The 16897-nt window shown below is 39.9% G+C and overlaps 1 protein-coding gene across 1 annotated transcript in view; it reads left to right on the plus strand.

The window, feature by feature from the left end:
• LOC124265997 (DNA repair protein complementing XP-C cells-like) overlaps window positions 1-15169 on the plus strand; it is a 36862-nt gene extending 21693 nt beyond the window's left edge. The window contains 7 exon segments of the mRNA XM_046700817.1: window positions 912-956; window positions 4100-4195; window positions 4328-4409; window positions 6270-6366; window positions 7806-7899; window positions 9928-10017; window positions 14831-15169. Coding sequence (XP_046556773.1) covers window positions 912-956; window positions 4100-4195; window positions 4328-4409; window positions 6270-6366; window positions 7806-7899; window positions 9928-10017; window positions 14831-14986 — 660 coding nt within the window. The 3' untranslated portion in view covers window positions 14987-15169.
• The last annotated feature ends 1728 nt before the right edge of the window (window positions 15170-16897 follow it).

A 16897-nucleotide genomic window follows, 5' to 3' on the forward strand; every position in this document is an offset into this window, starting at 1 on the left:
TTCTCAAAGGAAGGGTGGGTTTAGTTTCGGGCATAACTCAAGAACCGTTAAATATTTTTCAACAAGACTTGGTAGATATATCAATCAGATCCTAAAAAGTGGTGCCTTTTGCTATTTGCAGATTTTTGGCATTTTACTTTTCCCGGTTTCCATGGAAACGATTGGACTTAGTCTCAAAGTGAGGGGGTGGGCCGTTTCGGAGCATAACTCAAGAACCGTTCAATATTTTTCAACAGAACTTGGTAGATGTATGAAACAGAACCTTAAGTGGTGCCTTTTGCTATTTGCCGATTTTTGGCATTTTTATTTTCCTGGTTTCCATGGAAACATTTTGGACTTAGTCTCAAAAAGTAATCATTGCTTTCGTTTCAGACACAACTCAAAAACCATTATAATATTTTCAACAAAACTTGGTAGATATATCAATCAGATCCTAAAGTGGTGCCTTTTGCTATTTGCAGATATTTGTGATTTATTATTTTCTCAGTTTCCATGGAAACAATTTGGACTTAGTCTCAAAAGGGAGGGGTAGGTTTTGTTTCGAGACACAAGCGAAAACTTCTTAATATCTTTCAGCAAAACTTAGCAGATATGTAGGAGGCAGATCCTAAAGTGGTGCCTTTTGCTATTTGCAGATTTTTGTCATTTATTTTTTCATGATTTCCATGGAAGCGATTTGCACTTAGTCTAAAATCAAGCTAGACTTTAAGTAACTGTCAGATGATTTGTTCTTTCAAAGATGTGGGGGCGGGGATATGTCATCTTCTGATGACTCTTGTTTATAAATGTAATTCCTAAATGATAAAGTGTAGTTGGATGAATAACTACCAGTGGAAATTCATAATTATTTGAATTTCAAAAAAATATTTTTAGAAAAAGTTTTCATTACTCATTTCCTTGTTCTATTTCAGCTGGGTGAAAGTACATATAAAAATGTGAAATCAAGGAAGAGATGGGTGAGTGATATATATATTATAAAAGAAGTTAACGCATGATCACTAATATCACTGTTTACTGAATATTGATGTGAGATTTTTTTGCTTCAGTCTACCCCTTCACTTCAAATGGCTTTAGGGCGGTTGGTAGCCTAAAGCGTTATTTCGTCCACGCTGAAGACCCGGTTGAATTCACATGGGTACAATGTGTGAAGCCCATTTCTGGTGTGCCCGCCCGTGATGTTGCAATATTGCTAAAAGTAAAACCACAACTCAGTCAGTCAGTCAGTCAAATCACTTTAAAAACTGGCCTTATACATGGCAGTAAATATATACTTCCCATCAAAAGTTTAGACTCACTAGTGTAAATATAGCCACTTACTTCAGGCAACTGTTCTAAACTAGATTTTGCTATATATTCCATACTGTTTAAAGGTACTGTTAACACATGAACAAATTCGAAACGTTGAAAAGATTATTGTCATGAGTTCAAGAAATGATAAAAATCAGTAAAATATGGCGAATTCTTTACGAAACTTTATACCAAAACGCAGCTGTTCACATGCACAATATTTGCACACGCTTTTCAGTAATATAATGCATGATCCTCATGCAATTCATCTGCATAAGGTTTGCAGTTGGTTCCCCCAAGTTAGTGGAGAAATCTATCTTCGATGCAATCGATACATATATACATAACATATGGTAAGTGTTTTGAAGTGAGTCTAAACTTTTGATGGGAATTATATTAATCCATCATGAATTAAACAGATTATTTTTAGTAATATGAAAGTACCTTTATGGATCCGGCTTAGAATTGGTGTTGAGCAAGCTATGCTTACGGCTAACCGGATTGGGTGGTCAGGCTCGCATGTCATTAAATTCCATTTGCATAGATCAATGTTCATGCTGTTGATCACTGGATTTACAGAGCGCCACCATACGACTAGAATATTGCTGAATGCAGCTTTAAACAACAAACAAAAACTCAGTGTTATTCTCTCTCACCCGCCCACTGACACTTATCAAGAACCCAGTCACTGTCAGAAGTTCACTCTCTCTCACCTTCACATTCTGTGTCCCAATTGAGCAGATCGATGCTCATGCTGTTGATCACTGGATTGTCTGATCCAGACTCCATTATTTAAAGACCGCCGCCATATAGCTGGAATATTGCTGAGTGCGGCGTAAAACTAAAGGACTGTCGGAAATGCTAGAAAAATGCTTTTTAGCCTTAATATCTTTATAAAGGTGATAAATGTACTATGTTGTCAATATATCAACTCGCCTATTGTCTACCTAATTTTTATTTCAATCGATTTAACAAACCAACTTGCATTTTAAAGGGCAGTTTACTGATATAGAGAATTTGGTAATAATACAGTTGGTGTAAAAATATGAATTAACGTTTTCCTAAACAAATAAATATTCAATGTTTGTGTTACTTTACTTAATTATCGTTTCTTTATTGAAGAAATATTATTATAAATGTTAAGTCTTGATAAATAAGTTTCCGTCATGCATGTACATCTTTATCACACAGCGTCCACTATGGCCAAGCGATTTGTAGTCGATTGTTGCAAAGGTTTATAGTTTTTTTCTGCTTAAAAAGACAGAGGTAAACCTTTCATTAGTTTAGAAAGGGTTTATTACAGAACTTGTAGAGCTGTAGGTATGTCTTACCAACAAGTTTACAATATTGTAAACAAATCAGACAAGACAGGGACCGTCTCAAATGCAAAACCGGGACGATAAAACCATCCTTGACAACTTTGACAAGGGAGTGCTTAGGCGAGGCGGTCTACAAACTTTATGAGAAGAAAAATATACATATTCTAAAGAAGCTACACCAGTGACTTCGTTAAATCTTTGGCCAATGTTCACAACTAGATTAAACTGACCGAATTACATCCATATGTTTTCAATGAAATATACTGTTGACATGCAAAACATTTATTAAAAGCGTTGCACATTTCTACAATCAATCGATAAGATAACACAAGTGATTGGACTCTTTCCAATGTACAGTAATTCGTATGTTTATTTCAAAACAAACACACATACACAAATGATCCCTTACATAACCCGATCGTATACTATAATGCACACATATTCAACATTTTGCAGAAACATCTATTGAGATGACCCGCTTGAGCGCGTGCTCAGGTGTCAATTTCACCTGTCGATACCGTGGATGCTGATGACGTAACACAGGCAATTAATGTTTATATCAAATAACGTCCCACTACCCCTTATGTTTGGTATTTTCATCTGTAAAAACACATTTTAGGGCATGTCTCACAATTTATTCTCTCGGTCTACATTAGGTAGATGTTTCTTGAAGTGATATTTGTTATTTAAGTAACTGTAATACCTCTGAATTTTAAATATAAGTCAAAAAGCATTTTTCTAGCATTTCCGACAGTACTTTAACCTCACTCACTCACTTTACATTTTATGCCATTCACTCACTACCTCACTGGTTGGCCTTGCAGCTCTTGGTGTCCCATCTAGTAATGTATTTGCTCTCTCCCTTCTCACTCCACTCCACTCCACTGCGCTCTGCTCCAATCCACTCCGTTCCGCTCCACTCCTATCCACAAAGCCTGAACCTACCCCACCCTACACCCTCTTGTCACTAGTACTGAGCCACTGTCACTATCAGTCCCTCATTCTTCCAGTAACTCCACCAACATTTCCCTCTCCATCTTGAATCTCTCCTTCATCACTCCAGTTGTTCGATACATTTCCCTCTCCATCTTGAATCTCTCCCTTCACTCACCATACTCCAGTTGTTCCGATACATTTTCCCTCTTCTCCATCTTGAATCCCTCCTTCACTCACCATACTCCAATTGATCCGATACATTTCTCTCTCTCCATCTTGAATCCCTCCTTCACACCATACTACCCAGTTGTTGTTCCGATACATTTTCCTCTCCATCTTGAATACCTTGAACTCACCATACTCCCTCATTTTCCCTCTCCATCTTGAATCCCTCCTTCACTTACCATACTCCAGTTGTTCCGATACATTTTCCCCTCCATCTTGAATCCCTCCTTCACTTACCATACTCCAGTTGTGTCGATACATTTTCCCTCTCCATCCTCTTTACTCTATTTTGTGCTGCTTATGTGATGTTCACACTGTCATGTCTTTTTCAGAAACAGAAACTTCTTAATCCAGATCCTGATGCCCTTGACCTTGAGCTGTTTGGACTTTGGCAGACGGAGATCTACATCCCGCCTCCTGCTGTTGATGTAGGTTCTCAAACCATCAGATAATAACTTTTCTCCAAGTTGATTTGATTTCAGCATAAACACATTTTCCTGGTTTAGTTTGTAGGATCTAATCTGCACTTTTTTCTGTATCAGTATGTTCTGTTCTTGCAGGGCAAGATTCAGCGGAATGAGTATGGGAACGTTGAGCTGTTCAAGCCGTGGATGTTGCCGGGGGGAACCGTGCACCTGCAAGGTAATTGTCTTCATCACTGTATTTCCTGGACAACGTGGGAGGGTTCATTTGCAGGAAGGTGACTTGTTAGTTTTAGCTTTTCGCCTGAAGGCGAAACACAGTACCCTTTCATGTTTAGTGTTATTACAGTAATGTTTATGTAAGGTCTTACCGGGGGGCGGTGGGGTAGCCTAGTGGTTAAAGCGTTGGCTCGTCACGCCGAAGACCCGGGTTCGAATCCCCACATGGGTACAATGTGTGAAGCCCATTTCTGGTGTCCCCGGCCGTGCTGTTGCTGGAATATTGCTAAAAGCGGCGTAAAACCAAACTCAGTCAGTCAGTCTTACCGGGACATTAACAGGGGATTTGCGTAAGGGTGGTGACTAAATTTGTACTAATTTCTACGTGAACACAGTTCATGGGTCGTTCATGCTGACACTGATTTCGTGAACAGTTTTTGCCGAACTGTTATTTACAACTGATTGGTCATAAGAATTATGAGTTCGTATCAATCGCATAAAACAACGTCAACAGTTTTGTCAATGTCAACGGTACAAGGGTAATCGTTACTTTCGATTTCTGAGACATGGTGAACGCAAAGCTACAGTACAAGAATCAAGAACAAACAACAACTTTGAAGGTTGGCATGGGCGCTTGACGAAGTTGTTGGCAAGGAAATTAAATCAGCACGTTAGATGATACTTTGTACATATTTTAATGATTAAGAAGGATATATGAATGTCGCCTTCCTCTGGGATTAGGGTTCTTGTGTAAACATCTGAACCCATTGTTGCAAATGTCCACCCTTTTCGCACGAAGGCGGAAACGAAAAAGGGCCCATGTTTTTATACGCCCCAAAAAGTTGCCTTCCTTCGAAGACACCCATGGGAGACATATAGTCTCTAAAATGAACATATTTTACAGTACAAAATGGTTAAGACTTTCTTCATTCGGAATCTGTGGTAATCTAGACTTGCATGGGCTGCATTGGCTATATTTGTTTGAGCGCAGTGTGCAAAATAGCCACTAGTTCGTGGCTAGTAAAAATCCAGTCGGGCCAGTAAATCTCCACAGTCACTGTCCCAACTGGCTAGTGAATTTTCATGGGGTCTTTTTGTAAATATATCACTCTCTCCAACTTGTGAAGTTATAATACACATTTTAATCATGCAAGATTATGACCTGATATATATCTTCATCATATTAGCAGCTTAATGATGAAACCCATGTCATGCCGATATTATCTTATTCTCATCTATTTTTGTTATATTTTGCTTAGTTTCTACATTCAAATTTCGGGCAAGTGAATTATGTTGTGGGCTAGTAACTTTCAAGCATAGCTAGCCCGACTGGCTAGCCAAATTTGGAAACTATTTTGCACACTGTTTGAGGGTCTGTATGACAGAGTAGTAGGAGAATAAACTTTTAAAGATCTAGTTTAGAACTGGACTTCAGCAACCCATGCTTGTCCAAAGAGGCGATTAAGCGGATCAAGTGTTCAGGCTCACATGGTTGATGCATATCGTATCCTGATTGCAGAGAAACAATTAAAAAGTAAATGTCCAGAGACTTTTCTTGATAGTCAAGTTACATCTCAATACATAATACAGTACAAAACTGATAGCCTCATCATGTCCGGAGGCAGTCTCCATCACCAAGGAGAGAAAAAGGAAGCCCACTGATTTATTTTCAGGTGATCAGAGTCATTTTTGTTATATTACGAAAAGGAAGCCCTTTAAAACATCTTCATGTGATCAAAGGCTTTTTTTGTTTTGTTTTCTATGTTATATGTACAAATTGTATTGTTTGAACATGTGACCAGCATAGGCTAAGAGTAGTGTTGTCAGTGAACTGACACTAACCAGGCTGTTTGTTGTACAGGATTCCCAGCTCTGAACCGAGTCGCGAAGAAGCTGTACCTGGACGTTGCACCAGCCATGGTGGGGTGGGACACTCACTGCGGTTTCTCTCATCCTCTGTGAGTTGATCGTAGAATAAATAGGAACATCTGTTATTGTATCTGCTGTCGTTATGTGTATAAAGGTGTATGGTTGATTTTATTATCCCCCGCAATGCGTTTTGCGGGGGGTATTAAAATGGACTCCGTCCATGCGTGCGTCCGTCCTTCGTGCACATTTGTCTTTTCCGGGGCAGAACCGTTCAATATTTCTTCACCAAACTTGGCACATAGATAGATCTGGTGGTGTACTGGTGCCTTTTGGTAGTTTTGGAATTCTGAATAAAAAATTTTTGGCATTTTTTCATGGCAACAAGTTTGACTTAGACTGAAATTGGTGATTGTGCTCTTTTCCAGGGCTGAACTCTAAAACCGTTCACTATTGCTTCACCAAACTTGGCAGATAGATTGGTCTGGTGGTGTACTGGTCCCTTTTGGTAGTTTTGGAATCCTGAATAAAATATTTTTGGCGTTTCCATGGCAACAAGTTTGACTAAGCCTGAAATTGGTGGTAGTGCTCTTTTCCGGAGCTGAACGCTAAAACCGTTCACTATTTCTTCACCAAACTTGGCATATACATAGATCTGGTGGTGTACTGGTGCCTTTTGGTAGTTTCGGATTTCTGAATAAAATATTTTTGGCATTTCCATGGCAACAAGTTTGACATAGAATGAAATTGGTGATAGTGCTCCTTTCTGGAGCAGAACTTTAAAAACCCTTTTCAATACTCTCCTTCCACTTTTCTATATACACACCTAAATATTTGACATAATCATAACTCGTAGACATAATCATGAAGAGTAGCTTTTGCCATTTGTGAAGGGTTGAGGTTTTATGGGGATATTGATGACTTTGTCTTCTTGTTTTTATGCAGGTGATGTCAGGCCTGATGTCTGGAGGGTTACCTTGTTGAATCTTAATAGATGTCAGTTGTTGTGGGGATGTGTGAAGGGTTGAGGATGTCAGTTTTGTAGGGATGTGTGAAAGGGATGTGTGCAGGCCTGATGTCTGGAGTTACCTTGTTGAATCTTAATAGATGTCAGTTGTTGTGGGGATGTGTGAAGGGTTGAGGTTTTATGTGTGCAGGCCTGATGTCTGGAGTTACCTTGTTGAAGCTTAATAGATGTCAGTTGTTGTGGGGATGTGTGAAGGGTTGAGGTTTTATGTGTGCAGGCCTGATGTCAGTTAGTATTTTGTTGTGTGCAGGATTTATGTCTTGAGATATTTTGTTGTGTGCAGGATTTATGTCTTGGGATATTTTGTTGTGTGCAGGATTTATGTCTTGGGATATTTTGTTGTGTGAAGGATTTATTTTTGGGGATATTTTGTTGTGCGAAGGATTGACATCAGGAAATGGTTTTATTTTCATTTTGTGCAGGATTGATGGCTGATTTATGTCTTGGGATATTTTGTTGTGTGTAGGATTAATGTCAGGAAATGATATTGTTTGTTGTGTGCAGGATTGACGGCTGGATCGTGTGTGAGGAGCACAAGGACATCCTGATCGCCGCATGGGACGAGGACCAGGAGATACAGAAGCAGAGGGAGATTGAGGTACATGGCTGTCAAATAGGTGCCAGGATTTGCTAAACCTCGCTCACTGGTACCCTGCTTTGTCCAAAACAAGAACTTCCTGTTGGTAATCTGACTGCGGAACCACATACTGCATCCTGCAGCCGCAGACAAAGGTCTTGTGTCTCAAAACAATTAAATTGCTTCCACTACCTTTTAGATCTGTGTAATGGAGAAGGTAGGGTCTGTTCAATTTGCCACTGAGGGGTATTTGTCTCTCTTTATTGATTTGGTATAACGTTGTTTGGGAGAGACTAGTTATGTGGCATACAGTCTCTGTCAGTCTGGACCTGAGATTAATGAGTTCACTTGTCCTTTTGAAAATTGATTTCTGTTGAATTAAACATATGAGTGAGTATCTTCCTATTTGAACAGTCCTCCAGTACTAACGCACAGCTTCATGTGGGAGAGTCACGCCGACGATTCCCCACATGGGTACAATGTGTGAAGCCCATTTCTGGTGTCCTCCACCGTGATATAGCTGGAATATTGTTAAAAGTGGCGTATAAAACTGAACTCACTCACTCACTCTCAGCTTCATGTGGGAGAAAAGTACAAAGCCATACAAGTCTTAGATGGTAGATTCTTTGGTGAATCAAACTGGAATTTGAACCAATGATCATAGGTTTCTGGCTTGCCCAAGGAATGAAGCTCTCCTTTGTGAATTTCTCCATGTTGGGCAGCTGGGCAAAGCGGCAAAGCATGGCCCTTGGAAAATGAATGGCTAATCTTGTTAACTTCTGATTTGAGTCTTATTACCCACTGCTCTAGTTTAAACACACCTGTTAAAAATTACATGTGCACTCACTCTTTGGTGTGCTAGAAATTGTAAAGAGAGAATTCTATCCAAGAATCTATCTGTCAGTGCCACACCTGCGCTTGGTTTCTTCAAAGTTTCTAACATCTTAAATCTGCATCAATACAGACTTTCCCGCACATTAAGCTGACATGTTGAAGTGACTGAAGTCATGTTTGATTCCGTACCCCCATCTTTGTTTCTTAATATGCTGATAATTCCTGTCACTTGCACTCTTGGTAAAAGGGTGGGTGGGGTAGCCCATGGGTTAAAGCATTAATTTATCATGCTGAAGGCCTTGGTTCAATTACCCGCATGGGAACAATGTGTGAATCACATTTCTAGTGTTATTGCTGGAATATTTGACGAAAAATTTGACAAAACCCAACTCACTCACTCACTCAACTCACTCAACTCACTCAACTCACTCACTCACTCACTCACTCACTCACTCACTCACTCACTCACTCACTCCTTCACTCACTCACTCACTCACTCACTCACTCACTCACTCACTCACTCACTCACTCACTCACTCACTCACTCCAGGTAAAACAGGCCGTGGGGTAGCCAACTGGTAATCACATCGAAGGCCCGGGTTCAGTTTCCAACATCTGTACAAAGTGTTTGATGAATTACACCACATGAGGATCATCTTACTAAACATTTGGGCTTCATAGACCCACTCCGGGTTGTAGTGGTTAGAGCGTCCGCCTGGAGAGCGGAAGGTCGCGGGTTCAATCCCCGACCGTGTCATACCAAAAGACGTTAAAATATGGTACTTGTTGGTCCCTGCCTGGCGCTCGGCATTAATGGGTACAACAAGGACTGGTCGGCTCGGAGTCAGTATACTGTGTCTGAGTGGGGTATTCATGCTTCACTGCGGCATGGTATCTCAGTGGGCTAGCACTATAAAACCAGCTTAAGTCTGGGCTAGTACAAGCAGTCGCACATACATATACACACGCATGCACGTCGTCATATGAACGAAATATTCTCAAGCACGACGTTAAACCCAATTTCACCTCACCTCACCTTGGGCTTCATGTGAATCACATCCTTTCACAGTTTATGTACACATTTGAACATTTTATTTACAAAAACTAAAGTATGAAAACAAAACTCGCCAACCCAGCTTTGGATGAAACTTCGAGAATTTATCTTTTGTGGCCATGCTAAGAGCATTATACTGATTGTATCCTGTACATCCACAGAAAAGGGAGAAGCGGGTGCTAGGCAACTGGAAACTGTTGACACGATCCCTCCTCATCAGAGAGAGGCTGAAGAAGCGATTTGATCTGCAGGTGAGTTGTTATCGATTTAAGACAGTTTGACTACAATATCTCAAATGTGACATGAAATTGTGAAAAGTTCCCGACTCATAGATAACATCCTTACATAATCCAGGTAAGAATCAATGTCCCGAACAATGTTTGCTTGTAATTAAAGGCAACTGATGAGAACTGGGTGTCAGGAATCGTGGTTGTTTGATCTAAACTACATGGATAGAATAATGAAGCTTAAAACTTTGTGGATAAAAACTTGTTTATTTCTTAGAGACCCTATTGAGAGGGTACATAAGTCCCAAAACATTCAAAGTAAATTTAAACTCTCCACTTTTTTAATCGTAGCATATGTGTATTTTTAATGTATGGCTAATTACATCTAAATTGCTAACAGCTAAAGGGATGATGTAAATCCAGCTAGGGCCCATGCAGGAAGCAAATATACTGCAAGTCCCCATGACCCTAGTATGGTGGTCTACCTTCTATAGCCAGCTTTTATATTGTATTGTACTATATAGTATATGATTTTAAGTTCAATGCCAGTTTTAAATCTCTAACTGTGATATGCTAGTTGTTTACTGTCCTTTGGCGACAGATTTTATATTATAACATTATAAAGTAGTTACATATTAACTGTTTTAGTCCGATATGGCTGAAATATTGCCAAAGTGACAAATTTTTAACTCACACACTCACTCAATTTGATATTGTAAAAAGTTTCTAGTTTTTAGTTATGGGTAATACAATCTGACATAACGTAAATTACACGCGTGCTGTCGACAATTGGTTGTTGCTTACATTGCAATTTTGTATGTTTGCACATGCGGACTTGATGGGTTTTTTCATAAACAGTTCCTGATTGCTTTCAAAACTTAACTACATTTGACTTGTGGTAGTGGTGGTCATCTTAGAGGCAGCTTTTATTGACGGGAACGTCACTCACCGACACCAGAAAAACCGTATCCCCTACCCATGTATGTCAATCCATACTAGGCATTTGTTTTAATGACGTGTTAATTTTCTATACTTTACTTGTTATCATTAATGTCTTTAAAGATCTAAAAGTGATTTTGGCCTCATGAATCGCATCTTGCAAACTCAACGACTGCAATTGTCCACTCTCATTGGGAAGGATAGTCTGTCATACAGACCCTGAAGCAATTATATCCAAGAAATCCCACACAAGTCTAGAAAATGTGGCAAGTCAAGACTTCCACAGCTTCTGAAAATGAAGAAAGTCCCTGGGCTCCTTTTTATTGTATTTCCCATCAGTGACACAATGTCAGGAAGACGACTGACTTTACTTTGAGTGCTGGTCCATTGTGTACGAACAGGACACAGACATTAGGACTAAGCAGCATCTTCCGCACAGCGGTTGCATGGAGCATTGTTCTTGTATCTGTTTTTTCCTGGCTAGGGAACAGACTAGAATAATGATTAGTATAATTTTTATCCCCCGCAACACGTTTTGCGGGGGGTATCAAAATGGACTCCGTCCGTCCGTGCACATTTGTCATTCCGGAGCAGAACTCTAAAACGGTTCAGTATTTCTTCACCAAACTTGGCACATAGATAGATCTGGTTGTGTACTGGTGCCTTTTGGTAGTTTTGGAATTATGAATAAAACATTTTTGGCGTTTCCATGGCAACAAGTTCGACTTAGACTGAAATTAGTGGTAGTGCTCTTTTCCGGAGCAGAACTCTAAAACGGTTCACTATTTCTTCACCAAATTGGCACATAGATAGATCTGGTGGTGTACTGGTGCCTTTTGGTAGTTTTGGAATTCGGAATAAAACATTTTTGGCTTTTCCTTGGCAACAAGTTTGACCTAAATTAAGAATCCTCACACAGGGCTAACTGGCATGCTGTTCTGCTGATGTGTCTGCCCCCCAACGTTAAGATGAACGTTACCAAAAAAAACAAATGATAACAGTTTGATGATGGTTTACATTTGGATTAAATATCTTCTCTTAATTATTTTAATTACATCTGTGATTAACGTAAACCATATGGGGCAATATGAACGTCACTTTTCTACTACCAACGTAAGTTTAGATCAGTACATCCCGATGAAGCTGAGTAGTCAAACGACATTCCACGATTGCATTGTGGGAATGTAAACATTTCGAACGTTACCGTGTCGCTGAAAACTTGTGAGTCTAATTGAGACATTTTAACCATCGTAAAACATAAACTTAACGTTTCCACAAGTGATGTTAGCTGCGTGAAGCAACTGCAAGCCAAGAAACGGGATGCAATGGAGTAGTTTACTGTAGGAGGCTGTACGAGGCGATGACAACTGACTTGCATCGTGACGCCGCTTACATTGTGACGTAATGCAAAGTTGTTCGATTACAAGGGGGCAGACTAGAATGGCGCAGCGACGCCAATACATTTTGACGTAATGCAAAAAAGTGCACATTATCGTCTGATAAAGTACTGTCGGCGCCTTTGATCTTTCACCGAAGCATCTTAGAACAACAGTTACCGGTAATTGATAACAAGTAGCTCACAATTGGATTAGGCCAGACCAGAGAGTAAGAACAACAAATAGCAAGTCATGAAGCAAACATACAGGAAGGATTAAATCAAACATGCTGATGTAATGGTAACTGATGGATAGAAGTTGATACTACGATGACGAAGTTAGTGATGTCCATCACTTGATTGTCTCGCCTGCATTATGAAATTTATGCAAGGAAGACAAGTGTCCCTTGTTATAATTGCAGAAGTCATGCTTTTTCTCTGGAGATATTGAACTGTATTGTCATACCAGATTAACTTTACTACAGCAGAAATAATGAATGAAAACACAGTCCACAACAAATGATTTAGGGACCGTTCATAATTTATGGCAAGGGGGGGTGATGATGATTTTTATGCAGAAGCATGTACAATGTGAATGACCCCCCAAAAAACTTACGTACAAAGAAAGTGATGCCCCTTGCATATCATGTACAAGATCAATGATATCAATTTGGATAGTGATTCTCACCAAGTTCAGCATTCATTGGTTTCACATTATTTTTCAACTCGCTGTGCTCATGCGTAGAGCGTGTGAAAAACATCCACTGGCATGTTTCCGGTTTGGTCATATGTTTATCGATAGTGTAAATGCACTCTAAATAAAAGCTGTTATGAAAATGATTTACGTTGTGACAACTGTTCATAGCTGAGTACATACTTCCATTTGCCTCTGCTTTTCAATAATTGATGTCCTAATTTGGTTGCAATTTTATGAGAGATGTGTTTGTTTAGTTGTGAGAAGGGGATGTGCAGGAAGGACGGTGGTGGTGAGATGTCTTTATACAAGAGCTTGTTAACATAAATGAAGCTATTTATTTAACTAATCCCAGCCTCTGTTTCATAAATCAATTGGGCTCAGTTGTATTCGACATAAAACTATATATTTGTTTTGATTTTTGTTTTCTTTGGAGTGTTTACACTATCGATAAACATACGACCAAACCGGAAACATACCAGTGGATAGTTTTTGCACGCTCAGCGCATGCGCACAGCGAGTTGAAAAGTAATGTGAAACCAACAAATGGAGTGAGCTCTGTACTTTTTATGCGTAGGTCAAGCAGTTGTGACAGTCACCAAACATGCATGACTGTCTTTGTTTTTGTAACTGTGTAAAAGAATCTTACAAATACACAGCTGAACATGGAGTCGAGATATTCTAGATGTTGTTGTACAAAATAACCTTAGCGCTACGGTTGTCTGAAGTCTTTGTTATTGAAGCTAAGATCACTTTGTGCAACGGCACCAAGTACAGAGTCATTGGTTGTGGTGTCCATTATGTTCACAGGATTCCGCTAACTTGTTTAACAAAACTTGGAAAATGTACAGCCGACATCCGTGACCATGTTTGTATATGCATTACAGTCCGTTTGAGTCAGAAACGGACCGATGAATTGCAAATTTTATCATTGTACAAAATTGCCACATAAATATAAATAGTACACGTTTATCATTTACTAATACCCAACAGCTTTCTTATATTTGAAAATTTTCCAGACTCCACCACAAAAGTTCTTTAAGAAACTATCATTAAAATTTTGACACAGTTCACTTTTTGTTACGAGGGAGGAGTGCAGAGAAAGGGACAGCCAGGTGTGCGAGAAAGGATGGAGACGGCACAGCACAGGCTAATAAATCAATAACTTGCTGGGCACTTGTACACGTGCTGCTCTAACACCTGGCTGTCCCTTTCTCTGCACTCCTCCCTCGTAACAAATAGTGAACTGTGTCAAAATTTTAATGATAGTTTCTTAAAGACCTTTTTTGGTGGAGTCCGGAAAATTTTCAAATATAAGAAAGCTGTTGGGTATTAGTAAATGATAAACATGTGTACTATTTATATTTATGTGGCAATTTTGTACAATGATAAAAGTTGCAATTCATCGGTCCGTTTCTGACTCAAACGGACTGTAATTGGGAATTTACCTGTTTTTGATTTCATGTCATGAAGTTGAATTGAAGTTGTGAAGCTTGCAAATGATATTCAGTTGAACTGTTATCGCCCTGGACCTAGATTTTCGAAGCTCTCTTAGCGCTAGGGTAGTCGTAAGTGCCATACATTAACATTAACTTACGACTATCTTAGCTCTAAGAGAGCTTTGAAAATCTAGGCCCTGATGTATATGAAGTCTGCAGGCTTGGAGTTTTTTGTGTGAGCATTAGTTTGACAAAGCTTCTTGTAGTAATGTTCTAATACTCTTAAGGTCAGGGTTCCATGCTTACATTACTTTTTTCATGCATTTTGATGCATAACAGATACGTGTTATGAAGATGTTTGATGCAGTATTTGTGGATTTGTGTTGCCAGGATACAAATGCCGAGGAGGAGATGGAGGAGAAAGAGGATTGTGGGGAGGAGAAGACGGGAAAGGAAGAGAAGGCTGTAGACGTTGTTCAGTCGTGGCCGGCAAACAGGCAGAAGGGGAAGCACAAAAAACTGTCTGAAAACACTGAAACCATGTGATCTGTGGAACTGTCAGTGAGATATGTTTGTGGGGCTGTGGCTGACAGTGAGATATGTGAATGGTTGAAGCCATCTTTGAGATAAACAAACAGCTGTAGCTAATTATGAAATGTTTGAACAGTTGAAGCTGTTATTGAAATACATGAACAGCTAAAGCTTTCAGTTAGATGTGCTGAACAGTTGAAGCTGTTATTGAAATACATGCTAAAGCTTTGCTGAACAGTTGAAGCTGTTATTGAAATACATGAACAGTTGAAGCTGTTATTGAAATACATGAACAGCTAAAGCTTTCAGTTAGATGTGCTGAACAGTTGAAGTTGTTATTGAAATACATGAACAGCTAAAGCTTTCAGTTAGATGTGCTGAACAGTTGAAGCTGAACAGCCCCTTATATTGCACATATTTTCTTGAATTAACTCAAGAGTTGTTTCCATTAGCAGGTTCCTATGGAAACACTCAAATCTTAAACTTCATTCAACCAAAGTTGCATAACTAGTCTTAGGATGTTTACTTCTATGCTACGTTTCTCCAAACGGAAAAATTGGGTGTCATGGGTGCTGAGTGCCTTTATGAAGTACCACTTCCACTGATCAAACTCATAGTGCTTCTGGGATAGAGTATACCCATGAAGGTCCGGGTTAGAATATTGATCTTCAGTAACCCATGCTTGTCATAAGAGGCGACTAACGGGATCGGGTGGTCAGGCTGGCTGACTTGGTTGACACGTCATTGGTTCCCAGTTGTGCAGATCTATGCTCATACTGTTGATCACTGGATTGTCTGGTCCAGACTTGATTATTTACAGACTGTAGCCATATAGCTGGAATATTGCTGAGTGCAACATAACACTAAACTCACTCACTCTGGGATAGAATAGGTTCCAGGTATCCAATGCTGGTTGTAAGAGATGTAGACAGTAACAATAGGTCAGACTCATTGTGTTTGTTGATTGTTTGCGCCAGATTGTGTCCAGTGTTTTTATTTGTGAAGATCGAGGTTAATTTGATCTTCAGCAAGTCATGCTTATCATAAGAGACTGGTTGGTCTGACTCACTGACTTGTTGGATGCGTGTCATCATGTCCCAGTTGCATAGATCAGTGCTCATGATGTCAATCACTGGTCAAGACTTATTATTTACAGACCACCGTTATATAGCTGTAATATTGCTAAGGATGCTCTTAAGCTAAAAGGTCATCATTACTGCCCCTGCTTTATTGTCCCAGAACCCGTGAAGATCTGGGTAAGAATTGATCTTCAGTAACCCATGCTTGTCATAAGAGGCGACTAACAGGATTGGGTGGTCAGATTTGGTTGACATATGTCACCGTATCCAAATTGCGTAGATCAGTGATCATGCTGTTGCTCACTGGGTTGTCTGGTCCAGACTCGATTATTTACAGCCCGCTGCCATATAGCTGGAATATTGCTGAGTGCGGCGTAAACATTGCGCACTCACTTATAGTCCCAATTTTAGTGTCAGTGAAGACTTTGTACAGTAATCATCAGTCATTAGTCATTTAGTCCACAACAAATAATAGCCCAGACCAACAAGTTGTTTTGTCCACAAGTGTAATTTTTAACTTAATCACTCATCTGAAATAAACTGCGGGCTAACTTGATGTGGGGATGGATTGGCCATACGCTCCACAAGCCTGCCTCAGGCCCCGTCACCCGTTAGGCCCTAGACTGGAATCCACAAGGGAAGCGGAAAGTGGGTCGACCAAAACAGACTTGGCGCAGAAGCATTGACGCAGAGGCAAAGGCAGCCGGAACGACGTGGGCCGAGCTGAAGAGGATCTCCCAGAACCGCGTCCGTTTGAAGGGGTGTTGTTGCGGCCCTTTGTTCCCCAAGGAATCAAGAGGCATAAGTCAAACTTGATGTGACCAATGGTGTATAATCCTAACACATG

Source organism: Haliotis rubra, unplaced genomic scaffold (genome assembly GCF_003918875.1).
Source record: "Haliotis rubra isolate DU_JTF1 unplaced genomic scaffold, ASM391887v1 Scf1226, whole genome shotgun sequence".
NCBI classification, from domain to species: Eukaryota; Metazoa; Mollusca; class Gastropoda; order Lepetellida; family Haliotidae; genus Haliotis; species Haliotis rubra.